General features: G+C 38.0%; 1 protein-coding gene across 5 annotated transcripts in view; it reads left to right on the forward strand.

Annotated features, from left to right (window-relative positions):
* The window catches only part of arhgef39 (Rho guanine nucleotide exchange factor (GEF) 39), a 167584-nt gene that overhangs the window by 90695 nt on the left and 49958 nt on the right, over window positions 1-26931 (forward strand). The window contains exons 1-3 of one of the 5 annotated variants that reach the window (XM_067428586.1): window positions 23078-23142; window positions 23251-23333; window positions 23688-23763. The exons of 3 other annotated variants lie outside the window; for them this stretch is intronic. In XM_067428586.1, the coding sequence (XP_067284687.1) occupies window positions 23095-23142; window positions 23251-23333; window positions 23688-23763 (207 nt within the window). In that variant the 5' untranslated portion in view covers window positions 23078-23094. Of the gene's footprint in view, window positions 1-23077; window positions 23143-23250; window positions 23334-23687; window positions 23764-26931 lie in introns of those variants that run through there. One more of the 5 variants, XM_067428591.1, reaches the window with a different exon arrangement.

A 26931-nucleotide genomic window follows, 5' to 3' on the forward strand; every position in this document is an offset into this window, starting at 1 on the left:
AGGGTCATACTTTCCCTTGTGTCAAAAACAAAACAAATGTTGCAGTGCTCTATGATTTCTCATTAAGTCCATGTCTCCAATGGTCTCCAATGGTCTGCAGACACTCCCACAAATCAATAGCTCGGGGTCTCTATGAATTGCTATTGTGATGATGAGGAATTGATCTTTCCTCTTATGGGAATGTTTTATGTGACAGAGAGACTGGTCACATATTCAAATATCACAAGCAGCCCATGATTTCAGTAAACACCAAATCTATTACTGGATTTGAATTTCCCATGTCCTATGGAGAAAAGTATATCAATTTACTAAACAGGTCCACTACTGTTACCGAAGCAATCGAAAATCATTGCTTGCTCAGTATTGCATGGTTTTCTGATGAGTAATTTCAGTCCAGACCAACTTGGGAAAGTTCAGACCAGCTATTGTATTACAAACCAGTGACAAGCTTCCACCAACCCATCCAACTTAACAAACCGAAGTGGCATATTTCCAGGATTTCTACAGGTGCCGCACTCAAAGTCAGCCATTTCCTTTGGCTCAACACTCTTCGCTTGATTTCTGAAAAAAATCCCAGCTTGCTCCTTTTGATTGAACTCAATGGGATTACAACAGAGTTAATCGCTTCTGGGTTTGTCCACTTATTACCATGTGAACTCCCCCTCGGCGTCCCATTGTTTTCCGCCTTTCCATAAAGATTACCTTGAGCGCGGTTTGGAATTGCTCTATTGTCTCCGTCAGAGTGTGGGAGCTTAATGAAAGCGGAGTGGCAGACTTCACAATGGAGACGGCTGCCGTGGCGAGAGGTGGCCGTGTGCTCATTAATGAAAGCGCCGCGACTGCCTTTAAAAATAGAATTGCTGGTTGGCCTCAGATTGAGCTATTAGGGACTTGTGATTGTATGTAAAGCCCCCCATCCTCACACGTACCCTCAAACACTTACCAGCAGGAAACGGAGAAAACGGCACCTCAGGCCACCTGCAAGGAAACCCAAATGAGGGAGGTAGACTTTTTATGTATGTCTATTTTACAGTAGATGAGTAATCGCTTCTATTATACTGTGGAATTAGAAAGGTTTAACATTATAGATAGTCATACAGTTGCTACTTGTCCATACAAAAGACATATTTTAATTTAAATTAATATAGTATTTTTGTTTACTGTAAAGGAAATTGAGATATTTTGGCATGTTTATGACAAAAATAATCTAGACTAATATTTATTCATAGAACATGAATTGTAGATGAATTCAACAGCTTCACAAAACATGCAATGACCGACAAAAGACTAAAACACGGAGATATAAATATAGAGGCTAACACGAAACAGGTGTGCATAATGAATCACTATGGAAAATAATGAGGGTAAATATGAAAAAAAACACACAAAAAAACAAGGCAGCTATGGAAACAAAGACAAACTGAAGCTAAATACAGGAAGTGAACCATTGGATTAAGAGGAACAGAAAATACACTTCAAAATAAAAGTCCATAATAAAACCATGAAAGACATAAATATACTGTAAAATACATATTTTACAATTAGTTTTTAGTTATTGCATTATAGTGGTTTTGTTTATATAAAGGTGCAGTGTGTGTAGTTGTTATGAGGATCTATTGACCGAAATTCAATATAATATACATAACTATGTTTTCAGTGGTGTATAAAGACCTTACATAATGAAATAAGTTTTGGCGTGCATATGGTAGACGGTTTTTCGCATGCATGATACGCACTTTATGGTGTATTATACGAACCCCCCATCCCACCTCCCTTATCAAGAGCGTGTCATATGCACGCCATAAAGTGTGTATCATATGCTGGCGAAAAACTGCATAGCATTTGCACATCAAAACTCATTTTGGCGTATCCATTCTTCGAGATTACACACTCGTACTATTGATACGCATTACCATGAGATCGTGTTGAAGAATGACACATTTCTATCTCCATGCAACGCGGGTCCTCTTAAAGGGAAGTTGCCATTTTGCACCACTATGTTTCTACAGTAGCCCTAAACATACAAACTTCTTTACAGAGCGCTAACTACATCTTTACAGAGCAATAGCTACAGAGCGCTAGCTACTAATTGCTTACAGTATTGTTATTAATATTGCTTAAACCGGACACCTCAATTGAAAACAGTGATACATATGGGATCACTTCAAACTTCAGTAAACCAGCTGGGACTGGCTCACTATGAGGTGTGTGTCCTCCGAAAATGAAAGGTCAGTCAGTTTAAGTGTGGCATAATGAGACGTTCCAACATGCAACTCCTGAAAAGGAGTTCATTAACCAGAGTGTTTTTAATGCAGACCCTTGAGTAAGCCCATGTAGTGAAAAGGTCTTTGTTTATTGATGATGTGTTATTTTCACCGTCATAATGAAAGCACACTTGTGAAGAGAAGACCTTTAAAATAAGAATATTTTAAATTCCTTTAAAGCTAGTTTTAATAACATTACGGTTGAGTTGGCCATTAAGATCATGGAGACACTGAAGCTTAGTGGCAGACAGCATATCTGAAGCATTTCTGTCTGCCATATCTGCCAATAACAGGGGAAATTATGTAATTTTATGTCTTTTTACTAATATGTATATGTTATTTATAATATGGTATTCATTTGCTATATATATATATATATATATATATATATATATATATATATATATATATATATATATATATATATATATATATATATATAAAATCATCTGGATTCTTCTGATAAATGTATCTAATTTAAGAAATGCCACAGAAATTATGGCAGTCACATAACTGATGGATGGATGGATGGATGGATGGATGGATGGATGGATGGATGGATGGATGGATGGATGGATGGATGGATGGATGGACGGATGAACGAACGGACGAATGAACTAACGAACAAACGAACGAACGAACGAACGAACGAATGAATGAATGAATGAATGAATGAATGAATATTGATTCATAGAATTTTCATAATTATATTGCATGCAGTCTCTATGCTTCAGAAAAAAATACTTTTGGGAAGAAAAAAAAAAGTTACAATTGAATATAATACATATTTAAATGTAGTCCTGATTTTATTCTTGTGGTGAAATTATTATTATTATTTTGAATTTATTGTATCAAAGTCAAATGCAAGCAAATGTGTTAATGTGTTATCCTGGACATACAGTATGTGAAAGAAAACACAGATTCACACAGATATTAATGCACAAAAGTACCATATACACACTTACCCAGTAACCATGTTTGCTGTGAAATGTATCTTCAAAAGGTGATTGTTGAAGCTGGAGGAAGGCAGAACCCCAACTCTGCCTATGCTTAGATCTATAAATGATAGCCATTGTGTCATAAACAGTCTCTGCAGGAACTACTGAGAAGGTCAGCCTGTTGTTTGGAGTAATTAACCGTCCAACAGTCTTTCAACAGGAACTGTCATCTGGGCTTTATGTTCAGTTCGCTTGAGGTAGAGGAAACCATCCGGCTCTCCCAGCGAACTTCTCCTATACGTTGAGTGCCGGGAAAAGGTCAGGTTTACTTCTTTCCGAAACCTTTGGTCTTTTTGCTTTAGCCACCAGGAAGGGCGTTTGGTGAGGGACTGTCAAAACTGTTAGGGTCTGTGCCAAGAGAAAGGTGTGCAACCTTTAGTGTCCCTCGGCTGAGGAGCGTTGCCCAAACATCGCCTTAAAGGCCATATATTCTGTTTACTCCCCTGTATCCTTTAGTTCTTTCTCCAAAGGTTTAAAGAGCAGCTCTCTGACTTGAATATCTATCACCTCATTGAACTGGGAACAGTGTCGGGCTACAAAGCTAGATGCCAAAGGATATTTTGAGGGGATTAACGAATGATCAAGCAAGCCAAAATTTTGGTCTGTTTTTAAGGAACAAATGTGACTCTTTAAAGACATGTGTTACATGACAGCTTGATATATGTCCTGCAACAAAGGATATCGGGACCTGTGAAGTCTAACTGACAGATAAATGTCCGAAAAGGAACCAGAGATGACATGTACCGAAACATAATGTCCTATTGCTTCTCACCGTGACATTTGCGGTTAGCAGTAAAAAAGGAATCATCTAATGGGGTTGTCAACCAAAGTGTTTTGCATGATTTTATCAATCTTCATATATTTGAAATATCCACAAGTTATTAATTACCGCTCCACTCCATCAGCTGGTGCCAAAACTCACTCAAGTGGGACACGTTTAAAGCGGTAGCCCCTTCGCCATAAAACATGAATGAATATCCAGGGTGGCCTCAGCTTCGAACAATACCCCGAGCCAATGCCTTCGGCGAAACGTTTCTACGGTTCATTTCTGTACAACAACCCTCCAGCCAAGAGCCGTTCTCTTTTCAAGTGTGCAACACAAAGTGGAAATGTTGAATACAGAAAGGAAGGAGGACTGCACAACCACAGATATGTGAATCAAAGACATGTTGGCATCAGGGGAAGGGAATACACTCACCTTAATCAAGACAAGTAACCATATTTTATTTATCAGCTATTTATTATTGAGTATATATCATCCATTAAAAATTTACAGAGTATTGCCTACTTCTTTCTTCGCCCTAAGTTAGGTCTCAGTGCACAATACCTACAGGGTATTCTCGTATTCTTTTTTTTCTTTTCATAAGTATCACTGCTAACATTAACTCAAAACTTTTCTAAACTACCTCAGGAGTTTATGTTCCATAATTCTAACATAAGTCCTTCAAGATTAAAAACAGGCCGTCAAGCACTAGTGGCAGTTCTGGGTCACTTGGTGTCCTACGCAAAATAAAACATGAGCAAAGAGAATTATTCCTTTTTTTTAAAAGTCTTCTAGTACTGTTTTCTTCGTTAAGAGTGCAAGGGGACTGGGGTTCAAATCATCTATAAAAATCGACATAAAAATACTGTTTATGCTGAGTGTGTGTGTGTGTGTGTGTGTGTGAGCCTGTTTATGTGGTTTATGAGGACAGAAATTTGTATAACTACATGGGTATTACACTGGTATTACACTATAAATGTGGTTTATGAGGACATATCAAATGTCCTCATAATTCAAATGGCCTTAAAAACATACTAAATGATGTTTTTTTGAGAAAGTAAAAATGCAGAATGTTTCCTGTGATGGGTAGGTTTAGGGGCAGGGGCAGTGTAAGGGGATAGAAAATATGGTTTGTACAGTATAAAAACCATTACGCCTATGGAGAGTCCCTGTAAACCACATAGACCAACATGTATGTGTGTGTGTGTGTGTGTGTGTGTGTGTGTGTGTGTGTGTGTGTGTGTGTGTGTGTGTGTGTGTGTGTGTGTGTGTGTGTGTGTGTGTGTGTGTGTGTGTGTGTGTGTGTGTGTGTGTGTGTGTGTGTGTGTGTGTGCGTGCGTGCGTGCGTGTGCATGGGTGTGAGTTTAATAATAATAATAATAATAATAATAATAATAATAATAATAATAATAATAATAATAATGTTGTACTTTATTTTTTGGGAAATTACATTCTAAATCCAGTTGGCCAAAACATCTCAAGGGGGCCATGCCAATTCTTTCAAATTAAATGTGTTTTTCAGTACAATTAGCCATCAAATTGGCAAATGAAAGCTTGACAGATGGTCAAGGTCTATACTCAATACAGCCTCATGCCATTAATTTCAAATAAGGTATGTACACATTGAAGACAAATCACCCAAATTAACATTATGATTTAAGTTTGTGTGTTCTAGGTCAAGTAAATCTGACACTGACAGCGTGCAAAGTCGACAAAGACCCCCTTGAAAACTAGAGCAAATGAACAAACAGCCCAGTTGGCCAGATGAGCTCCCTGAGAGACATTTTAATTAAAACTGTGACATTGTATCATAAAAAGCAGGAATCTAATCATGATGGAATACGTATAATGTAATTATCACTCAGGTTATAAATAGCTTTAATTTCATGCTTTGAAAAAAAACACACACACACACACAAAAAAACTGTTGAAATGGCACCAGTGTGTTTACAGAGCTTTGCGCCCTCTTCAGTTAGTGCCAAGAGACAAAAGCCAGATCCAATTTCTCCCCTACAGTCTCATGTCTGTCTATTCATCCATCAAACCTTTCCTACTCACTTTCTCACGCCCATGTCCCAATGGAATAGGACTTTTAGGGTGTCTAAGGCCTTGGCGGATGGGACTAGGTTTCCCTGGGAGAGTAAATTTGTGTACTTGTGATTTTATTTGTTAATTTAATAAATGTCCTGCTGTTTTCCGGCTAACTCGGAGGCTCTCTGAGAAATCTAATCTTGTTCGGGTAGGAAGGTAAGAGATTGTGGTATATTATATTTTTCACAACCCTTTGTTTGAACTTTCGTTTGAATAACTAAAGCTAAATTTGCTCTACCTGGTTTATTATTTATTTTGACTTTCTGTGAAAAATTACAGTTGGTGGTTCAAGTACTGCTGGAAGGGAATAATGTTGCTAGGAAAGTTCCATCACAGACTACCTAGAATAACCACTTATAGCAGCTTCAGGTATGGATTGTATCTTAATTCCTGACCAATTCATTACTTATGATGGATGGATGGATGGATGGATGGATGGATGGATGGATGGATGGATGGATGGATGGATGGATGGGTGGTTGGGTGTTTGGGTTTATGGATGGGTGGGTGGATGGATGGATGGATGGATGGATGGATGGATGGATGGATGGATGGATGGATGGATGGATGGATGGATGGATGGATGGATGGATGGATGGGTGGGTGGTTAGGTGATTGGGTGGATGGATGGACTACTACATGGAAAAAAAATTATGTGAAATTTACTTTTTTAAGTAAATGTCACTAAGTTAAGTAAAATGAACAAAGAAAATGAGTAACTTTAACTTGGCCAGTAAAGGTTTGCTGAGTAATTTCTACTTAGTTGAAGTTTACTTTGGAATACTTTTTACTCAAACACTGAATTAAACCACACTTTTAAAGTGTATGCTTTACTTAGAAACATCTAAGTGAATAACATTATAGACACCATATCTACTTAATAAAAGTAATGCGAGAACACAGAGAACTCGGTAACATTCGATGGATAATTTTTTAGTATGAATGTGTCATTTTGAGTAGAAAACGAACTCTAGATGTACAAAAGGGCACCTTACTAAGCCTAACAACAAAAGCAATGATAAAACAGTCCAAATACAGCTGTAAAATGGCTATTATATATTAATGTTTTATTCATGCCCCAGTACAAGATGGGAACACCAGTGTCAGAAAAGTTGAGTAGGTTTTACTTAATTTACTTATAAAGTGATATTTACGCTTTAATTACTACAGGCTCGATTTGAGTATGTACTTGTTAATTATTGCCTGAACTAACTTTTTCATATAGAAATGACGTTTTTTTTTTCTGTAGTACTATTTACTTCACCAAAGAATCATTTTTATAGGTGTATCATGTGGTATTAGGTCACCCAATACCATAAGAAACTGGCGTCCTATGTTAATAATATGAACTAAACCTTTTGTTTTGAAATCGTATCCCAGCTAAACGGTGCTTAAGAGAGACGCACAGAGGCACCTTCTGCTCTAAACAGTGTAAACAAACTCTATTACCTTCCTTTAAACACAGACCAAGGCAGATGGTTGAAGTCTCACGCCTACATATTAATCATATCGGGGGAGAATGTTTGTCTGAGAAGCTCAAACGAATGCCTAAGCAGACCAAACAAGAATTTCTGCGATTTGGCTGATTTGTAGCAATCACATGCCACCCAGACAAAACAAAGGAATAGCAGACTAACAGAGGAGTGTAAGAGGAATGAGAACACAGGGTTTTAATGACTGGCCTGCTGAAGAAGGAGAACAGGGCGAGGAAGAATTCCTGATGAGGAGTCACTATAGTGGCACAGGTGCACAAGGTGAGAATAGGAACTGCACTGTGTCTAATGATCAGGAGGGATCCTTGAAGTGGTCCTTGGGGAACTGCACTACACATGGAAGAAGATTCATATAAATGAAAGAAGCCGTGGTATAAGAATGGAGATACAGTATGGGTGAGAGGTTACCTGAAAGACACCCATAAGCGACGCCTTAATTGGTCTGCAAATATATTTCAGGCTAGTGTCCCTTTGGAACAATAAACACTATTATGGTGGAAATTTGTAAAGGCAAAAAGGCCGTAGTTTGTTAAAATTCAGCTTTAAACTTTCGGTTGATCAGGAGGAAAGCTAAAGTTGACACCAAAGCAAAATTCACAGCAAAATATCTGGGCTGAATTAGTTGCACCACGCTCAGGGCCATAACCACTCAGATATTCTTCGAGGGGTATATAATGAAGGTTGTGAAAAAATTGCCTAATATTAACTGTACTTCGGTGCTGCAAGAATATTACACATTGGCACAATAACCAACCTTCTAATCTGCAATGCTTCAGAGTAAGGAGGGTAGCAATATTCAAATTTAAATATTGGCTAATATGCTGGCAATTTTTCATACCAAATGTGCAACATTTGGACCAAAATGCTCATTAAAATTCAATAATATAATTTAAATGAGCTATTTCCTACACTATTTTTAACATATAATTTAAACATAATTTTATAAGATGCAAAATTAAAATGTACTACAGAAGTAATTAGATATGTTTAACATGTTTAAGCAAAACATGTAGCAAAATGATCATTTAAATGTTATTTTTAAATTCCATTTACACTGTGAGGCACATTTTCATTAGATGTCCCGCAATGAATGTTTCAAAATTCTGCAATTTGCAATGCATTCCGAGCCAATCGCATCCGATCAAGTACGGCTGTTTTTGTGTAGTTTGTGTTTTACCATTCTGATCGTTGTTTATGCATAAATGATATTAATAAAACCAAAGTAGTGCCAAAGTCAAGGAAAGTCTGTTCACTCGGCAGACATATTTGCAACGCCTCCGGGCAGCTATTTTGGGTCGTATCTTTTTCAATGGGGGAAAATGACTTTACCAATCAGCGACTGGCTCTTTTACTTTAGAAGGCAGGACTATTCTGCCATATTGTGTTGCAGTTACTCCCACTCATGAGTAATTGTAAACCTCTTTCTGTACCTATAGTCTTTGATAGTGCTTTGATAGTCTCTTATTGTGTCTTCATGCGCTATCCTATTAATTAAATCTTATTAAAACCAAAAGATGTTTAGTCAATAGCCAAAGGATTTGGAAAAATGTTGCATCCAATTTGTTGCCAACCAGATAAACATGACCTGTGTCGATGTATACAACATTTGGTGATTCTGGACTTTTGGTCAAATATTTATTTATTTATGCTTTAGCTGTGCAAAATACACACAATATGCATTGAAAAGGTAAAAATGGTCAATTTTAGTAAATACAGGGATGTGACTGCAGGAAAAAAAATATATAAACAGGAAAAAGAGTAAAACTTAAAAGTCAACCTAAAGCATAACCATAATTCATTTCCCAGTTGTAAATATGATTTGAGGGGCTGTTTACATCCAATGTCCCACTAGGAATCTTATATTTACAATAATTCTTATTGTACATGAAGACATTTTCAACATTTTTAACTATCCACCCACAATCCAGTTTAACGTTAAAATGAGGTGAAGTAGTGCAGCAGTCTAATTAATTGTTATTCTTCTTGGCACAAACACATTTATTTTGCAATTAAATTGTTTTATTATAAATTGTACCTTATTTAGCATCTAACTGTGCACAATTACGACCAGTGTCATTTTGTGCATGATTAAATAAACTAATTATTTTAAGAAAAACATGGTTTTGTAATAGAAACGTAAGAAATTGATGCCTTAGAAAATATTGGATTTTCAATTGGCTTTTTGGTTTTGCTGGATAAAATGCAATTCCTCCCTAAATTTGTTCCCCTGGTTGAATTGAAATGAGTGCCATTTCACTTTTTAATGTCCACAGATTCTGTTTTGAATTACATGAGCACTACCATAAAGGAAGTATTGCCGAATGACCCATAAACCCAAATTAATGTCCAGGGAAAGTAAAAGGGTCATTATATTGAGCTCCTTCCCCCATTCTTTCCTTTTAGTGGACTAAATGGAAGAAAGTCTTCATTATAAGCGTCGAACATGTGTTAACCTTAAAGCATAAATGACCTCAGCCTATCAATAGAAGAACTTGTATCACATGTTGGGTCATGCACCATGTAGTCATAAAATGGGAGGATGAAATGGCCATTAAAAAAGCCGTTTTATTGATGAAGTCTTTCTGCTGCTAACTACTGTGTTACTTAGCAAACCGGACTGAAGTTTGTGTACAGCAGCGTCAACCTCTAAAGACTTATTTACTTGTGTTTTGTGTTCTGTAGGCTCCTCATTTATTTGGTATTGATGCCGTCGCGTTAATTTCCCCCGCAGTGACATTCTGATAGGAGCAGAACAGATGGAAATACGGGATTGTCCCAGCAAAATTCATCATGAAAAATGCATCCGACACCTGTGTAATTTGCCTAATCATCTTTTCCTAATAAGCTCCCTCCATTAATTATGCACGACTTCCACAATGCAATCAAGATAAAAGTAAATCTGATGACTTAATACCCTTCAAAATAATTGGTTCAGCCAACCCCCCATCCCCCTTCCCACCATTCCCCCCCACCCCCACCCCACCCCCTTCCATCATGCCCAATCTCTGGGACAGCTTCTCTTTTGATTCTCTTTCCGTTACCTCTCCTGGACATTAATTGGGATTAGGGATCGTAAAACACGTAGTCTGGAGTGTGCAGCGTGTCAGGGTATGCATGACAGGAGTTAGGCCGGCAAGATGGCTAAGGGCAGGAAGTTCACCCGCTGTGGACTAAGGGATTCAAAAACAGTTTTCTCCACTTCCTTTAACCAACCCCCTACCTCCCGAGTCCTCCTCGTCTGCTCCGGCTTGCTGTCTCGTCGCAGTTAACAGATGCAGGTGCAGATGAACGTGCATGAGGAGGCAGCTGCGAGGGCCTGTCGGTGGGGCTTTGGAAACCTAATGAGAGTCAACCTTTGCGAACTTGCTGTCTTGCCGTGCGTCCCACCTGTCACTTTGTTACAGGCGGCGTGTGCCTTGAATTTAGCGGGCTAAATGAGCGGGAAAAGGAGGCTGCCACTGCTTCACGCTGAGGCTTAAATCTAAAGATGGGGTGCCCGGGGCTGATCCTAAGCAGAAAAGCTGGTACAGTACAAATAAACAACAGTCTGTTTAAATAGGTTGCAATTCCACTAACAGTTTGCACCACTTTTGCATATTATACAGTCAGGCAAAAAAGTATTTAGTCAGCCACCAATTGTGCATGTTCTTCCACTTAAAAAGATGAGAGAGGCTTGTCATTTTCATCATAGGTACACTTCAACTATGAGAGACAAAATGAGAAAAAAAATCCAGAAAATCTCATTGTCTGATTTTTAAAGAATTTTTTTGCAAATTAGGGTGGATAGTATTTGGTCAATAACAAAAGTTAATATCAATACTTTGTTATATACACTTTGTTGACAAGGACAGAGGTCAAACATTTTCTGTAAGTCTCCACAAGGTTTTTACAAACTGTTGCTGGTAGTTTGGCCCATTCCTCCATGCAGATCTCCTCTATAGCAGTGATGTTTTCGGGGCTGTTGATGGGCAAAACAGCTTTTCAACTACCTCCAAAGATTTTCTATGGGGTTTAGAGCTCGAGACTGGCTAGGCCACTCCAAGACCTTGAAATGCTTCTTATGAAGCCACTCCTTCATTGTCCGGGCAGTGTGTTTGGGATCATTGTCATACTGAAAGACCCAGCCACGTTTCATCTTCAATGCCTTTGCTGATGAAAAGAGGTTTTTACTCAAAATCTCATGATACATGGCCCCATTTATTCTTTCCTTTACATGGATCAGTCGTCCTGGTCCCTTTGCAGACAAACAGCCCAAAAGCATGCTGTTTCCACCCCATGTTTCACAGTAGGTATGGTGCAACTCAGCATGCTTTCTCCTCCAAACACAACAAGTTGAGTTTTTACCAAAAAGTTCTATTTTGGTTTCATCTGACCATATAACATTCTTCTGGGTCATCCAAATGCTCTCTAGCAAACTTCAGATGGGCCCGGACATATACTGGCTTAAGCAGGGGGACACATCTGGCACTGCAGGATTTGAGTCTTTGGCGGCGTAGTGTGTTACTAATGGTAGCCTTTGTTACTTTGTTCCCAGCTCTCTGCAGGTCATTCACTAGCCCCAGATCGAGGGAGATTATCAGTGGTCTTGTATGTCTTCCATTTTCTAATATTTTCTCCCACAGTTGATTTCTTTACACCAAGCTGCTACCTATTCCAGATTCAGTCTTCCCAGCCTGGTGAAGGTCTACAATTTTGTTTCTGGTGTCCTTTGACAGCTCTTTGGTCTTGGCCATAGTGGAGTTTGGAGTCTGACTGTTTAAGGTTGTGGACAGTTGTTACAGGACACTGTATTTCAACGCCTGCTTTCGCCCTGAACGTATTTCTTCCTGAGCGTATTTTGTCCTGAACATTTGCTCAAAATCTTGCTTTTTATTTTGTTGATTATTTATTGATTGCTGATTCTGTTATTTCTTTTTAAATATTCGATGTTCAGATATTCACACAACAAAATATTTTGGGGGCCATGAAACTTTTGTGAAAATGACCAATGACCGCTGGCGCTGGCTGGCTATTATTATTTTTTTTAATGCTGTGGGGAAAGCATTTGAGCACTGCATTTGAATCACATCTTGCTATGCGGAAAAGAGCAGTAAAAGATGCAAGACGCTAATGCAGTGTTCAAACATGTCTATCTACGATGTTTGTATAGAAAAACAATGGAAAAGTAGCACAGTAGAATGCCCTTATCCGGACACTTAAATAGTCGTTGTAACCTTTTGCACCTTATTAGAAAAACTGTCACTCACAGGAAGAAAGCACCCATGAAAAACAGGCCAACATTTTGCTTTTGTTGGCAGATTTTGAAGAAATATATACTGTACATATATTTCCATTGGGTGTGGTCACACTTAGTAGTGACAAACTCAGTAAAACAGTAAAACAAACTCTGGTGCAATTACAGTTCATTTGAACATGTGTGAATGCTGCCATCCAAACTCTGTTGCGCACCTGCCGCACCAGCTTTCAAACAAACTCAGGTGCGGTTCAAATTAAATATGAACTCAACGCAGACACAAAACATGTAAACAAACCAAATACAGAAAGAAAAGAATGAAATGCTCACGCTTATAATTTTTTTCACTGTCGTGATGTTGCCATCACAGTTCGGTTTAGGCATTTGAACCGCGTCTTCATTTGTGTGAGTGACAGAGGGATTTCTGCCGCTGTTTTGACTCCTTCACACATAAGCTCTTCACGAGTTCTCAGCTGGTCAAAATAGCATCATATGTAGTCTACGCACACACAACGAGTGCATTTATCCCAACACCCACAGCACTGTTTCAGATGTTTGGTAAGTTCTGTCTCAAAATAGGCAATATGTCATAAAAGCCAGGTTGTGAACGTATCTCTATGCCTTTAGGTTCGCTATCTTTTGGTTCGGTGATGAAAATTCTAATGTGAACGCTAAGCGGACCAGGACTAAATGTTTTTTTGTTATTTATTTCTTGTTCCAGACCAAACAAGCCAAGAGAACTGAACTACAAGTGTGAACACACCCATTTTTCTATCAGGTTGGCTTCTCAGTAAGTAAAGACCAAATGATAAAGAAGAGCTCTGCTAAAATCATTGCGAAAAACAATCTTTTAGTGGCTATCAGCTGCCACAAGTGAATACCCATAGCTTTTTAAACCCCCTTTCAATTTGTGTCATTATCGTAGACTGTAAAAAAATATGGACGTAGTGTCTGTGACGTCGCCCATAGGATTCCGATTAACCGTTCTGAAGCTTAAAGTAGAGACGAGCTGGCCGTTGCCATCTTGCGAGCGAGTCATCGCGTGTCACGCCTGGATTACAGAAAATGGGCAAATAGGCAGGATGTGGGCGGAGCTTAGGTGACGCAATGACAATAGACGATGGATAAATGTCTATCCACCTGCCACTCAAAGTAACCATGCCCTTAATTATGCAGAACTTTAAGGCTTTATATAACGTAAACAAATGAGTTATAAAAAAATTCACCCCCCTCACAGTTGTCATGAAGGGCAAAATTAGCCGTATATAGACCAAAACCACAATTTGTACCAGGCTGTAAACATGTTTTTTTTCTGCTGTAAAGTTGGGAATTTTAACATGGGGCTCAATAGGATTTTGCTCCCTTCTGGAGCCTGTCGCTAGTGGCCATTACTTCCGTATTGGCTTCAAGAGAGATCGCGGGAGGTTGCCGCTTGGTCATTATAGACAAATATGCATTTTTTGTGACTCCTTACCTCTGATCTCATGAGTTTATATTCTGTGAGATCTCTGTCTTCAAGCGCATCTCATACAATTGGCTGGCAGCAAGTCTATTCTTTCCAGCGCTATTGCTAATCCATGGCATAATGAAATCCCTGCTACTTTTAAGATATCTGAACAAAGCCCACATTTTCTGATTCCCCAGCGTTCCACCTTTGATCAGATGCCTTACTCCTGGCGAGAGGCTGTAGTTAATGGGAGTTAATGTTTCTCTCGGCCGCGCTACCCACGGAGTGCAGTGTTAAGCCTACATCAATGATGATTACAAGTGCGTTTGTGGAGGTGTGCTTTATAGTGCTCTTTGCATTGTACTGGCTATAGCTAGAAGTGTGGTGCTATCTTTTTATTTGCTCTGAGTTGCTTTGAAATGCACAGAATGGCCTGTGTTGGTGTACGGTGCTGTGCAGTTGCTAAACTTTAAAATTTAAGCTAGCAGTAAAGTAAGCTGCGTCTAGCTCTTTATGTACTATATAAAATACACCCCGCCACACCTACAAAGTGTAATTGGTTGCTGATTACAAATTACATGACAAAAAAAATTGTTAGAAATGTATATTCATACATTTAAAGTAATAAAATCTCACTACTTATGGATTACTTTTAGATTACTTTTGAGTTTTGATTGATTTGAATAGAATGGTCTTGCACCATATTGATATAAAAGAAAATAGGCTACAGTATATTAATGTTTTAATCAGGAGTTGATTATATATGCAATGTTGAGAAACACTAAATGCAGCAAAATGATTTCTGTAAATCTAGTGCTCAATTGCTGACATTTAAAAATGGATTATGAATATTTGATGTAATCATGTAATCAATAAAAAAGTAACTAGTCTACTGTTTTAAAACATAATCTAATTGCAAGACCTACTTCATTTTTTAAATCTGATTATGTAATGTAATATGTCTCCATATTAAATGTAATCAGTTACTACGCTGCTCTGTTTACATATAGCCAACTAATTCAAGACTGTAGTTCAAATTATGAGAAGCTCAGCTTGAAAGCTACAGTTTCAAATTAGCTTCCGCAACACTGGCTGCTTTCTTGCAATTATCCTCAGATCAAGCAAGGTGATGCTATTTTTCTGAGGAAATCGATGTATTTAAACAACAAAGATGTGTGTGCAGAGTAACTAAATGTTAACGCTGGTGTGTGAGGCATTGATCAAACGAAGAAAAGGGGAAAAAATAGACATGATCAATACGGAGAACAGAGCTGTTGACGAGATGCAAAACAATACTGCATCACAAGTCCCTTCCACAGTTTTGGTTTGTTTGTCTTGAGATAAGTGTCCGTACGAGGCTTTCAAATTAACGTCTGCATTTCGTGATATTAGCGTGTGAGATGCCACCATCCACCTGCAACGCCTCCATCCCACAATGCCTTGTTTTCCAGCCCAAACACTCACACTGTAACACCTGCACAGAGGCATTGATGCACCGATGCACTGAGTAGCTGTTTATAGGAGCTTTTACATCATTAATTTGGAGACTGCTGAAGTGTTAATCAATGCCGCTGCCATAGTAACAGAACAAACAGCGAGTCCTGAATCCCCCGCTAATTGTGCTTTATTGTTTCAGACAGAGCAAAGGGGGCTTCAGTTTGACGTCTGCTCATAAAGACAATGTTCTCATTTTAGCCTGATGTCTCTCCATCAAACTTAGCCGGGGCGTTGTTTCCATTAACCACAAGCAACACCTCACCACCGGAGAATGTTTTAATCAATTATGGTCTGACTCACTCACAGCTTATAGAGACACCGAGCGCATTTATGCCTTCCTCTTTAAACCCTCACCGTGAGTGCACGTCCCGGCTTGGATGTTCGATTTTGAGAATTGTGCATGCATTAGGATAGCATACAGTATGCATAATCAGGTTAATCATGGTCAATTATGGTTTCAGATTAAGTGCGGTGAAGTCTCGCGCATAGAATAGGATACTCTGACAGCTTTGTTTGTGTCTCCATTATGGCATTATGTGAGCCGGTTGCTTTGAAGGAATATAAAAATTGCAAACCAGCTGTTAAAAAACACGTCTTGGTTGAACAGCAAAGATCAATAGGAAGTTTTAATGGATTTTATGTGGGTAATGATAGAGGAGGTTAAGAGGCTAGGGCATGGGTTAATGGTACTATCAGGACATAGACCAAGTTAAGTGCAAAGGAAAGGTCTACCACCAGAGGTTAATTAACCTTTTTAAACCCCAAGGTGTCGGAACACACATACATATTGAATAGAAGCTGCCACAAAAAGTCTGTAGGTCACGGCAAATACATTTTGCAAGTTACAATTAAAACATCATCAGACCACTCCACATCTCGATTTAGGAGCCATTTATGAGGCGAAAACTCAGAAGGCAATTTATTACAGTCAAAAGCTATCTGAGCAGAGGGCAACGGGGTTACCAGATATATAATTTGAGGCAATGGCACATGGTGAAAAGAGAGAGGAAGGCCTATGATGCAAGCCCAAAGGCATCCGCTCTTAATTTTTACCTTTCCATTTGCACAAAGTTTAGTTAATGAAAGATGAATGAAAATGGTCCCAATGGTCAGCAATTTATCCAGTTCTTTAAAAGAAATACTGTATATTATGCGCTATTAACAGCCATTGATGATCAAACGGTTTGGTGTTTTGGAGATGAAAATTTGTTACGTATTGTCTTTCATAAGAGGTTTTTTTTGTATAAAAATGGTGTTAAAACTCTGTTACTTAGTGATATAGTTTTCAGTATTTCGAATTAGATTATATTTGAGTCATTTTGTTGTGTTTTTGTTTTTATAATGAGTTATTTTATTAAGTTATTTTAGAACTTAAAGTAAACAAAAATGAGAAATTTTGCAATAATGATTTTTTTTAAAAAAATAAATATATTAAATAATAACCCTGCCTCATTTATTTTTTATACGCCTTTCCTCAGTGCTAATCTGATTTATTGATGCACATTATTAAATAGGATATTTTGTCATAATTTTGAATTAAATTTAAATGTGAATTTTACATTATACTGTCTGACTCCACTTTGATTTGTAACATCCTTTGGACGATCAGTTTCTACGGATAAAATATTTTAAAATGATAAGGTTTTGATCTTCATTTTGTTATCTTGTTAAATTTTACGGTAATTTATATACAACATGCAGATAGAAAATTTACTTCTCAAGTGATCAATCCTTCGCACAAGCATTAAAAAGTTATTTGAGAACTCTCTGGTAAATATTTGTCTAATCTAAGAAATACACTCTTTTCTGAAAAGCTTTGAATTTCTTGGATTGCCCCAGTAGTTTTTTAATGATGTCAAGGCTCGAGATGGTGACCGAAGGTTATTGCTATAGTGAGTTTTACTTCAGCATTAGTAACAAGATGTAAAACATCCCCCGTGACCAAGAAGCTCAAACCATGATAGACGCAAGACTGATTTGTAGTAAATAGCATACGAAGAAACCTGCCGGTGACTTCCACTATGAGTGATCAAAAACTTTCTACAATCCGGCGCACGTATCCTGCCATTCCCTCAGTGACTGGTATCCCTGTCAGCGCCTCCATTTTGGAGTTTGGAGTCCCCCAAGGCCGGCTTTCCCAAAGGGACCACAAGAAGCAGGCAAGTTTTGTGCATTTCTTCTTTGCAAGGATACTTTGCATCTAACACGGATGGTAGGTTGAAAGTGGGTGTGAAGAATCATGAAACTCATGAAGCTGATATTTCCCTATCCTCTCCCGTGGTATTCCCTTTTCCGTCCTTTCCCAAGAGCCTGTCAATCCACACCCAAAACAAAGACAACAAAGGAATCCCCACTGGAACCAGGCCATCCACAGAAGCGTAGCGCCGAGAAGATACTCTCCACGCCCATGATGTAATGAACGAGCAAGTTTTTCCCCCTCCCAAAAAACTCTTTGCTGCTTTCCTACTTTGCTCTTTTTTGGATATGCCTCCTTTTTGACTTCATGGTGAAAGTTTTTTCCTGCATATTCAGTGTGAGCCCAGAGTTTGCGACTCGCACCCACTCTCCTGCGATGAGTGCTATTCCCAAGGTGCACTCTTTCCAAGTAATTGCCCTGTTTTTCAGAATGCACCGGATCTGGTGCCACACTGATGCTGCGCTTTAATTTGTGGGTAAATAGGCTTTCTGCTGAGTTTAAAAGCACAGCACCCATTGGGGGAATTCGCTGTGGGGGGATTCTTTCTGGCGAAGACGAAGGAGGCACCTTGTTTCTGGCCGTGAATTGAGGAAGTTTAGCAAGTGAATAATACAGCAAACAAGACCGCTGCCGATAACTGAGCTGACCTCACACATCACGCGCTCATCACGGTTCGCCCACCGAGTGCTACTGCCAATCAACAAAAACATCCTGAGCTGCTGGAATCTGGTAAACAGCTGAGCTGCTACAGGCAAAACTCCCCACGAAATAAGACGGCAGAGTCGAGCAGCATTAAATAGCGTTGGATAACTTTGTTATTCAAAAGCCAAACATGCTGCTTTATTCAGGTTTTGAGGGAGTTCAGGGGATGCATGCACATGCACACAAATTACATATGCGAAAAGTACATATCCTACTTAAAATGTAAACAATTTAAGTATGTTCATAGAGTTTCAACTCTAGAAAAGCATATCTTTTTAATGCAATGTTCATCAGAAAGCAAACAAACCAAAACGAATCCAGTTCCTTATTAATTCTTATTAATCATTATGATATATTTATTATTATTATTATTATTATTATTATTATCATTAACATAATATAATGACAGGTATGACTTCATCACAGCACCTGTTACTGGGTGGGATGTATTAGGCAGCAAGTGAACATTTTGTCCTTAAAGTTGATGTGTCAGAAGCAGGAAAACTGGACTAAGCGTAAAGATTTGAGCGCGTTTTGGAAAGGGCCAAATTGTGATGGCTAGATGACAGGGTCAGAGCATCTCCAAAACTGCAGCTCTTGTGGGGTGTTCCTGGTCTGCAGTGGTCAGTGTCTATCAAAAGTGGTCCAAGAAAGGAACAGTGGTGACCTGGAGTCAGGTTCATGAGCAACAGTTAGGTAACCAGTTAAGGTATGCATGTTGACCCCAGTCTACTGTCAACAGTGGGCACGTGAGCCATTCATGTGGATGTTACTTAGACATGTGCCCCCTACCTAAGCATGGTTGCAGACCATGTATATCTTTTCATGGAAACGGTATTCCCTGGTGGCTGTGCCCTCTTTCAGCAGGATAATGCGTCCTGCCACAAAGCAAAACTGGTTCAAGAATGGTTTGAGGAGCACAACCACGAGTTTGACGTGTTGACTTGGCCTCCAAATTCCGCAGATCTCAATCCAGTCGAGCATCTGTGCTGAACAAACAAGTCCGATCCATGAAGGCCCCGCCTCGCAACTTACAGGGCTTAAAGGATCTGCTGCTGACATCTTAGTGCCAGATACCACACCACACCTTCAGAGGTCTGGAGGAGTCCATTTCTCTACGGGTCAATTTGCGATTAATCAATTTGACAGCACTAATATAGGACCATTAATGAAATGCCAAGGAGTGATTAAAAATAGTCAGTGAAAAGTTGTTGATGCCAGGACCACTTACACGTTGACTTCTACGCATGTACATTAAAGAAATAAAAGTGAATTAAAAATGTTGGCCTGTTAAATCCCTTTAAATGTGAGTTAAACTAACTAGTGTGAGATTTGTGACTGTTTTTCCTGAGAAGTGGCTAATAGGTTGTTTTTGACATTTCCAAGAGTGTATTTGCATTGTCAAGTCACACTTGAAGTTGGATGAATCCTAATAATTAAAACAGACATATTAGGAACAGAAGAGTTCTAATAATATGTTCAAATGAAACAGGCAACATGAGCTCACCAGACCCTCTTTGCAGTTAATCACTTTGAAATAAAAGACAAAACATCTCAAGAGAATAAACCAATTATAACAAGATAAAAGGCAGCTAAAAATAAGGTTGCAATGAAAAGAATGTGATGCCTCTTGTTTGTTCACTATGACTTGCACTACTGGAGCAGCTTTGCCTCAAATGGGATCCCAGCGGTCTGGGCACTGGTTAAACACATGCAGTGACAACCCAAGCATAACTCTAAACATTCTCTCCGTCCCACAGGTAAAGCGCGGCGTGGACATTTAGTGTCATACGAGTTTAACTTTAGAACGTCTCCAGTGAAAGCGTGACAGCCGGCCCTCCGTGCACAGAGCAAACTTTTACGCTCTAATTTCCATTCCCAAAAGTGGACGCCTGAGAACAGATGTAACGGTGATGGACGTTCACAAATGACAAACGCAACACCGAGCCGTTCCCTAGCTCGCGCTACCTGGAGCGCACGCGGACAAAACACGCGGAAATTCAATAGGTGAGCCTCTCGACGTAATGCTTGATGGTTGAATGACAGCTTTCAAGAGAGTTAGTGTCCCCCATCGTCAATTAGGAGCAAACCTCATTGACACGCATAAAACCCTGGCATCCGGTGCTTGCGGTAATTGCAGGCATGACAGTTTATCATTATCCATGAAAACCGCTGGGTTTTGCAAGCGCCACACTTTTTTTTTTCAATGGTCCTCCTCGACTGGAGAGTCACTCCACTTTTTTTGTGTCTATTTGTTTCCATGTGATTATTTTTTTCCCAGGGCCAAACAGTCATTTTACTTTAATGAGCTCACCATTTTCAAACATGCCGAAACAGCGACAAGTATGGAGAGTCAGGTTGCGGGGGCCGATTGAGAACTTTAATCAAGGGAACCAATAGGCAGTTACAACAAATTGCTTTTGAAAATCCTCTATACTCTTTCAATTTGTTTGCCTTGTTCACCCCCTTCATTTCTCTGTTGATGTGTTTTCGGCTTTGTCCGTGTCTTCATTTTCTTTTCAGGACTTAATCTATGATTTACTTTCTAAGCCAGAGTATATGCACACTTTAAAGGTATTAGGGTCAAATAAAATCAGTTGATTCAGATGGCTTTGAAGTGGCATTACATATTTTCTCTTTTGAGTGGCTTTTTTAAAGGACTCTTTCAAAAAATAGGTAGCCTATTGGGGGTGTAGCATGTTCTTTCAAGAGTGTGTTTGATTGGATGGTAATTTGTGGTGCAAGATGAGTCATCCATCCCGTTTTGGTGTGGTTTTTTTTCTGTTTGGGAGAGACTGTAAATTTGAAACACATATATATATAATTTTGCCAACGTTTAGGAGCATAGACAGTACTAATTGCATCAAAATTACTGACACAAAATGTAATTAGGTTTCTTTTATTTTGTCATCAATAATACAGGCAAGAAGAAAAGTGCACATCAAGGTGAGTAAAAATGTAAAATACCACAATATGACTAGAAAAAATAACATGAAAGATATAAGCCACAGCAAAATAAAATATAAATAAATAAATCAAATAAAATAACAAAAGTCATTTTAGTGATTTTTGTCAACTTTTAGGACTTTGTTAGCATTTAGACAATGTTAATTTCATCAGTAAAATTACTGACCCAAAAAGTAATTACGTTTTTTTTTTTTTTTTTTTTTTTGTCATGGGTGATAATAAGGAAAAGTGCATATCAAGGTAAATAAAAATGTAAAATATTGACAAAAATGACCACAAAATGTATGTTGATTTAACTTAAAAAAAAGTAAGTTACCTGGTTGTCTTAAATGTTTGATACAGTGAAGTAAATGTATTAAATAAATAGAAATTTAAAATATTATTTTATCTGAACTCCATTAATTATTATTATTTTTGGAGTGTAAAAAAAATTATGCAATAGCAAAGCAAAAAAAGAAAAGTTAATTTTGTTTTATACTGAGCTTTTATTTATTTTTTCATAATATTTTCCGTTTTCATTATAAAAAAAAATGAAATTTTAGAAACTGTGTTATGCACTTTTATCTTCTTTATAAGGTTGTTTTTTATATAATTCGGTTCATCTTTATTACTTTTTTCTTTTCTTTTTTTGCCAAGCAACATTTCAAATTTGTCTAGCCTTTCTAAGTTTTTCATTTAGTTTACAGTATTCATATTTCAAATAACAGAAATACATTTGTATATTTGTAGTTAAAGATTAAAACATGGGGGGGGGTATTAAAAGCTGATATATGTTTAAATTAATATTTAACATGTTTAAATATTCTGGTCAATTTCACACATTCTTGTAAAATAAAATATTTTCATTTACTAAAATTAGCCATTTTAGTCAAAGACATTTAGACAAAAACATTGACTAAAAACTAAAAATGCATTTGGCTGATCAAAATCCCCAAATTGATTTCATGGGATCTATAATATCACTAGAGAATTCAAGACGTTTGAAAGCGTTTCTGCCCTCTGATGCCCTCGGTGTATCACAAACCCCTGTAATTAAGACTAACGAGAACAATCATGTACTTCAGCAGCAAACACTGTGTTCGTGAAGCCACTTAACGTCAGGCCTCACAACCGCCGTCATTTGTTAAAAATGAAAAGTCCCTTTCCGTGCGCTTATCACAACTGTTAAATAAGGATATTGACCTGTAAATTCCTCAAAGGGCTTCGGCATCACGAGGCCCCGAACACTATTTGTTGTGATGGGGCCGTGTTTGTTTTTGTCTAAGTGATTCGATATGTTTTGCAGTTGCAGCATAGTTTCTTATGACATCTCTAAGCTTATAGGGTTACCTCTCTCTTTTGCTTCTGAATTATTCATGAACAGAAATCCAATACTATTGAGTTGGAGTGAGGGGGACTCAAAAAAAAAAGTTGAATTACAAAACATCGCATTCTTTCATCTCATGAAGTTTTGCGAGGAGCAAGGGTCAATTAAGAGTCCTCTGGCTACGGTGAGTATGAATAATGCACCACAGGGCTGAAAAACCTTGGGAGACTTGCTTTACTTGTGTAGATTATTGACGCTCCTACCGCTTTTTTCCCCCCTCCTCTCTCCTCAGGTGAAAAAGGACCCTTTGTCTGCGGTGTCTCTGACTGTTCATGCCTCAATAGCCTGGAGGCAAAATGGGCCTAATTTGCACAGGTCTGTTTTGGGGCCAATTATTATAATACCAAATGTTCTGGAAACACAATAAAATTGAAAACAATAAAGAGCAGAGCCGCCAATATTGTCATACATTTTACATTTTAATGAATCTCTCATTAAAGATGTATTTTATCAGTTTGGCGATTCACAGCGCTTCACCTTTTTCAGCCTTATTGTAAGATTTAGCTTATATATAATACACATGGTTTATAGGTGATCTGATACAAAACTACGTGAAAGTATACGCCAGAGTGAATGTGTTTCAGTGAACAGTTTTAACTTGTAACTTAAGAGTTATTGCTCCTGACATTGATGTCTCAGGTATGTTCACAAAGATCTTTCGGTTCACAGAGGAAACACAACTCAAGGGCACGGCCTCATCTGGCACCCGAGAACAGCCCTTATGTTTTTGGGAACATCGCACACTGTAAGTGTTGTTGTATTAATGTGCATATGTTGAGTTGTATAGGCTAATATATGCACACCGTGTCCTGCAAATATTTAATTGGGTAGTTCACTAAAAAATTTAAATTGTCCAAATCTGTATGACTGACTTTAGTTTAACCCTCTGGGGTTTGGTTTTGGTGGATTTATTTCACAAGCTAAATCAACTTATAATACTCTGTTATTTATAGTCATACAGATAAAGGCAATACATAATTCAATACTGTAAAGGGTCCTTTACTTTTATTATTATTATTATTATTATTTTAGTATTGTTATTAAAAGGGTCATATAGTTACAATCAACACAGAACATGCTTTTGTAAAAAATAAAAAAAAAAAAAAATAATAATAAAAAAAAAAACACTAATTGTCTGTCCATGCAATAGTCAATGGGGTCCATGCAATAGTCAATGGGGTCCATAAACAATGAAAGTCAATGGGGTCCAAAACATCTGGATTGGACCCCATTGACTTTCATTGTTTATAGACAAAAAAATCACACGTCCACAAGAACAACATGAGGGTGAGTAAAGGTATATTCCCACCAAAAATGATAACTTCAAAGATAAAAATTAAGGTAACTATATGAGCGTTCACGGACGATATCGTTCTGCTTATTAAAAGTGTGCACCGCTGTTATATCCCATCTGTCGCTTTAAATGCTCACGCTCTTAAAGGAGCAGTTCACTTCTGAATTAAAATTTCCTGATAATTCACTCACCCCATGTCATCCAAGATGTTCATGTCTTTCTTTCTTCTGTCGATAAGAAATTATTGCTTCTGAGGAAAACATTCTCCAGATCAAGTTCTGGTCTTCAATGGGGTACAACGAGTTGAAGGTCCAAATTGCAGCTTCAAAGGGCTTGACATGATCCCAGCTGAGGAATAAGGGTCTTATCTAGCGGCCATTTTCTAAAAACACTTTTTTTTCATTATATACTTTTTAAACACAAATGTTTGTCTGCGATGCGCCACGTATTACATCATCAAACACGTATTACATCATCACGCTGGAAAGGTCACGCGTGAAGTATAGGCGAAAGACTCTCCTCCAACTTCAAATTCATCGTTGTTTTAGCTTTTTTTGTGAGGGCGTTTTACTTCGCTTTGTAAACACTTGATCGGTAGACTGGGTAAACCCAGCCTGATCTGCCAGCAATTTGATTTCGTCCCCTGCAGATCATTGTACATATATCTATCCTTCTTCTGTTACAAATTTCCGAGGACACAAATCACAAACTGGCTTATCCACCTGGCGCACTATTGGCGGGTTTAACACGATGACGGATAGAGCAATGAATCGTTGGTCTGATTGGTTGAAGGACTATCCAATTGCGTACAGAGTCATTTGAACTATGCCCGTTGATCACGCCTCTTGTGCTGTATAAAATATAGAGCAGAGTCCACGGACCAATGTTAAAAGATTGAGATTGATCTGGGGATAGCCAGACAACTTGATCGATATTTTTGCCTATAATGCGTGACCTTTCCAACGTTCTTACGTATTATTCCTCTTGAGCTGCATTGAAACTTGGACCTTCAGCTCGAACCCCAGTCATGGAATGTTTTCCTCAAAAACCTTAAGTTCTTTTCGACTGAAGAAAGAAAGACATGAACATCTTGGATGATGTGGGGGTGAGTAAATTCTAAGGATATTTTAATACTGAAGTAAACTAATCCTTTAAAGCAGGACAGAATCTGATTGGCTGTCAGTGTTTTTTTCGTGCATCAGCTGAGACAAATCCTTCTGAAAGTGATTCCAACAATGTAGTTTCTTTGTGCCATTACTGTTATAGTTGTGGTGTAAACTCTGCTATTCTTTTATGTTTAGAATGATATATTTAGACTTAAATCATGCATATTATTAATTTTGTGGCAAACTATCCCTTTAACACTCTGAAGCATACTAAATTAATCTCTTTCCTTCAAAACAATAATCTTTAATCATTCCTGATTTTCTTTTTCTTTTTTTTTACGCACAAAGTGTGTATTTGGTTTCCCTTCGATTAATTCTTTGGAAACCAAATCATGCATGGAATGTAATGTTTAGGTATTATTTTTATAAGCAAAAACTAATGTCCGGGGAACCAAACATTGCTGGGAATCTTGTCATAAATAAAATTAACAATAAAATATAAACAGGACAGACATATAGAATTATGAGAAAGGATTAAAAGTAATTGCCAATGATGGTATGCCAATAATGGTCACTCAATGGTCTTGCTCCTGCCTATCTCTCTGACTTACTTTCTCCTTATACTCCCCCTCGAGATCTCCGATCTTCTGGCTGTGACCTCCTCTGTGAGCGGAGATTTCGTTTATCATCTATGGGTGGCAGGTCTTTCTTTGTTACAGCCCCTAAGCTATGGAACTCTCTACCCCTGCCTCTCAGGACAACAACCACGTTACATGAGTTTAAAAGTAAACTCAAAACACATTTGTTTAGTCAGTATTATCAGTCATGAAATTGTTAACTTGACATAACACAATCAATATGTTAACTCACTATCTATAATCTGTTTCATCTCTACTCTAATTGCCCATCATGCCGTCTGTAATTAATTTGTTACTTATGTCTTTCATGTTGTGTTATAAATGTAGTGCGATTTGCAACTGCAATCATTCAATTTCTTGGACTGGGCAAACGTCCACTTGTCCGTTTATGTTTAAACTGCTGTTATTTGCTGTTATTGTGAAGCGTCCTTGAGCTTGGGAAAGGCACTATATAAATAAAACGTATTATTATTATTATTATTATTATTAATGATGCCAATGCGATGGTACGCGATCATAATTTAGGTATTAAAATTAGACAACTTTAAGTTGTTGTGTTTTGCACAAAAAATGTTGCATTTTTAATAATTTAGGGTGTGATGCTACATCCACACCATCATACTATTTGACATGATTCCTAAATGATTAAAATGCCAAATCTAAATTGCAACGCCCAAATTATGCTTTATATCATCTCAATGCTTTATTTGTTCGGTAATGCAAAAGGACTATAATATCTTGGTCATATGATTTTACAGTAGGTTGATGCACAATCTGTAATGTTGGTCAGAGGCTGGATGCCTTCAGATAGCCACACAGGCAACACTAGATGTCAGTGTTCTCGCTGGTGTCGGGCTGCAAGCTTTTTGTTTGTG

The sequence above is a fragment of the Pseudorasbora parva genome, chromosome 20, assembly GCF_024679245.1.
Source record: "Pseudorasbora parva isolate DD20220531a chromosome 20, ASM2467924v1, whole genome shotgun sequence".
In the NCBI taxonomy this organism is placed as follows: Eukaryota; Metazoa; Chordata; class Actinopteri; order Cypriniformes; family Gobionidae; genus Pseudorasbora; species Pseudorasbora parva.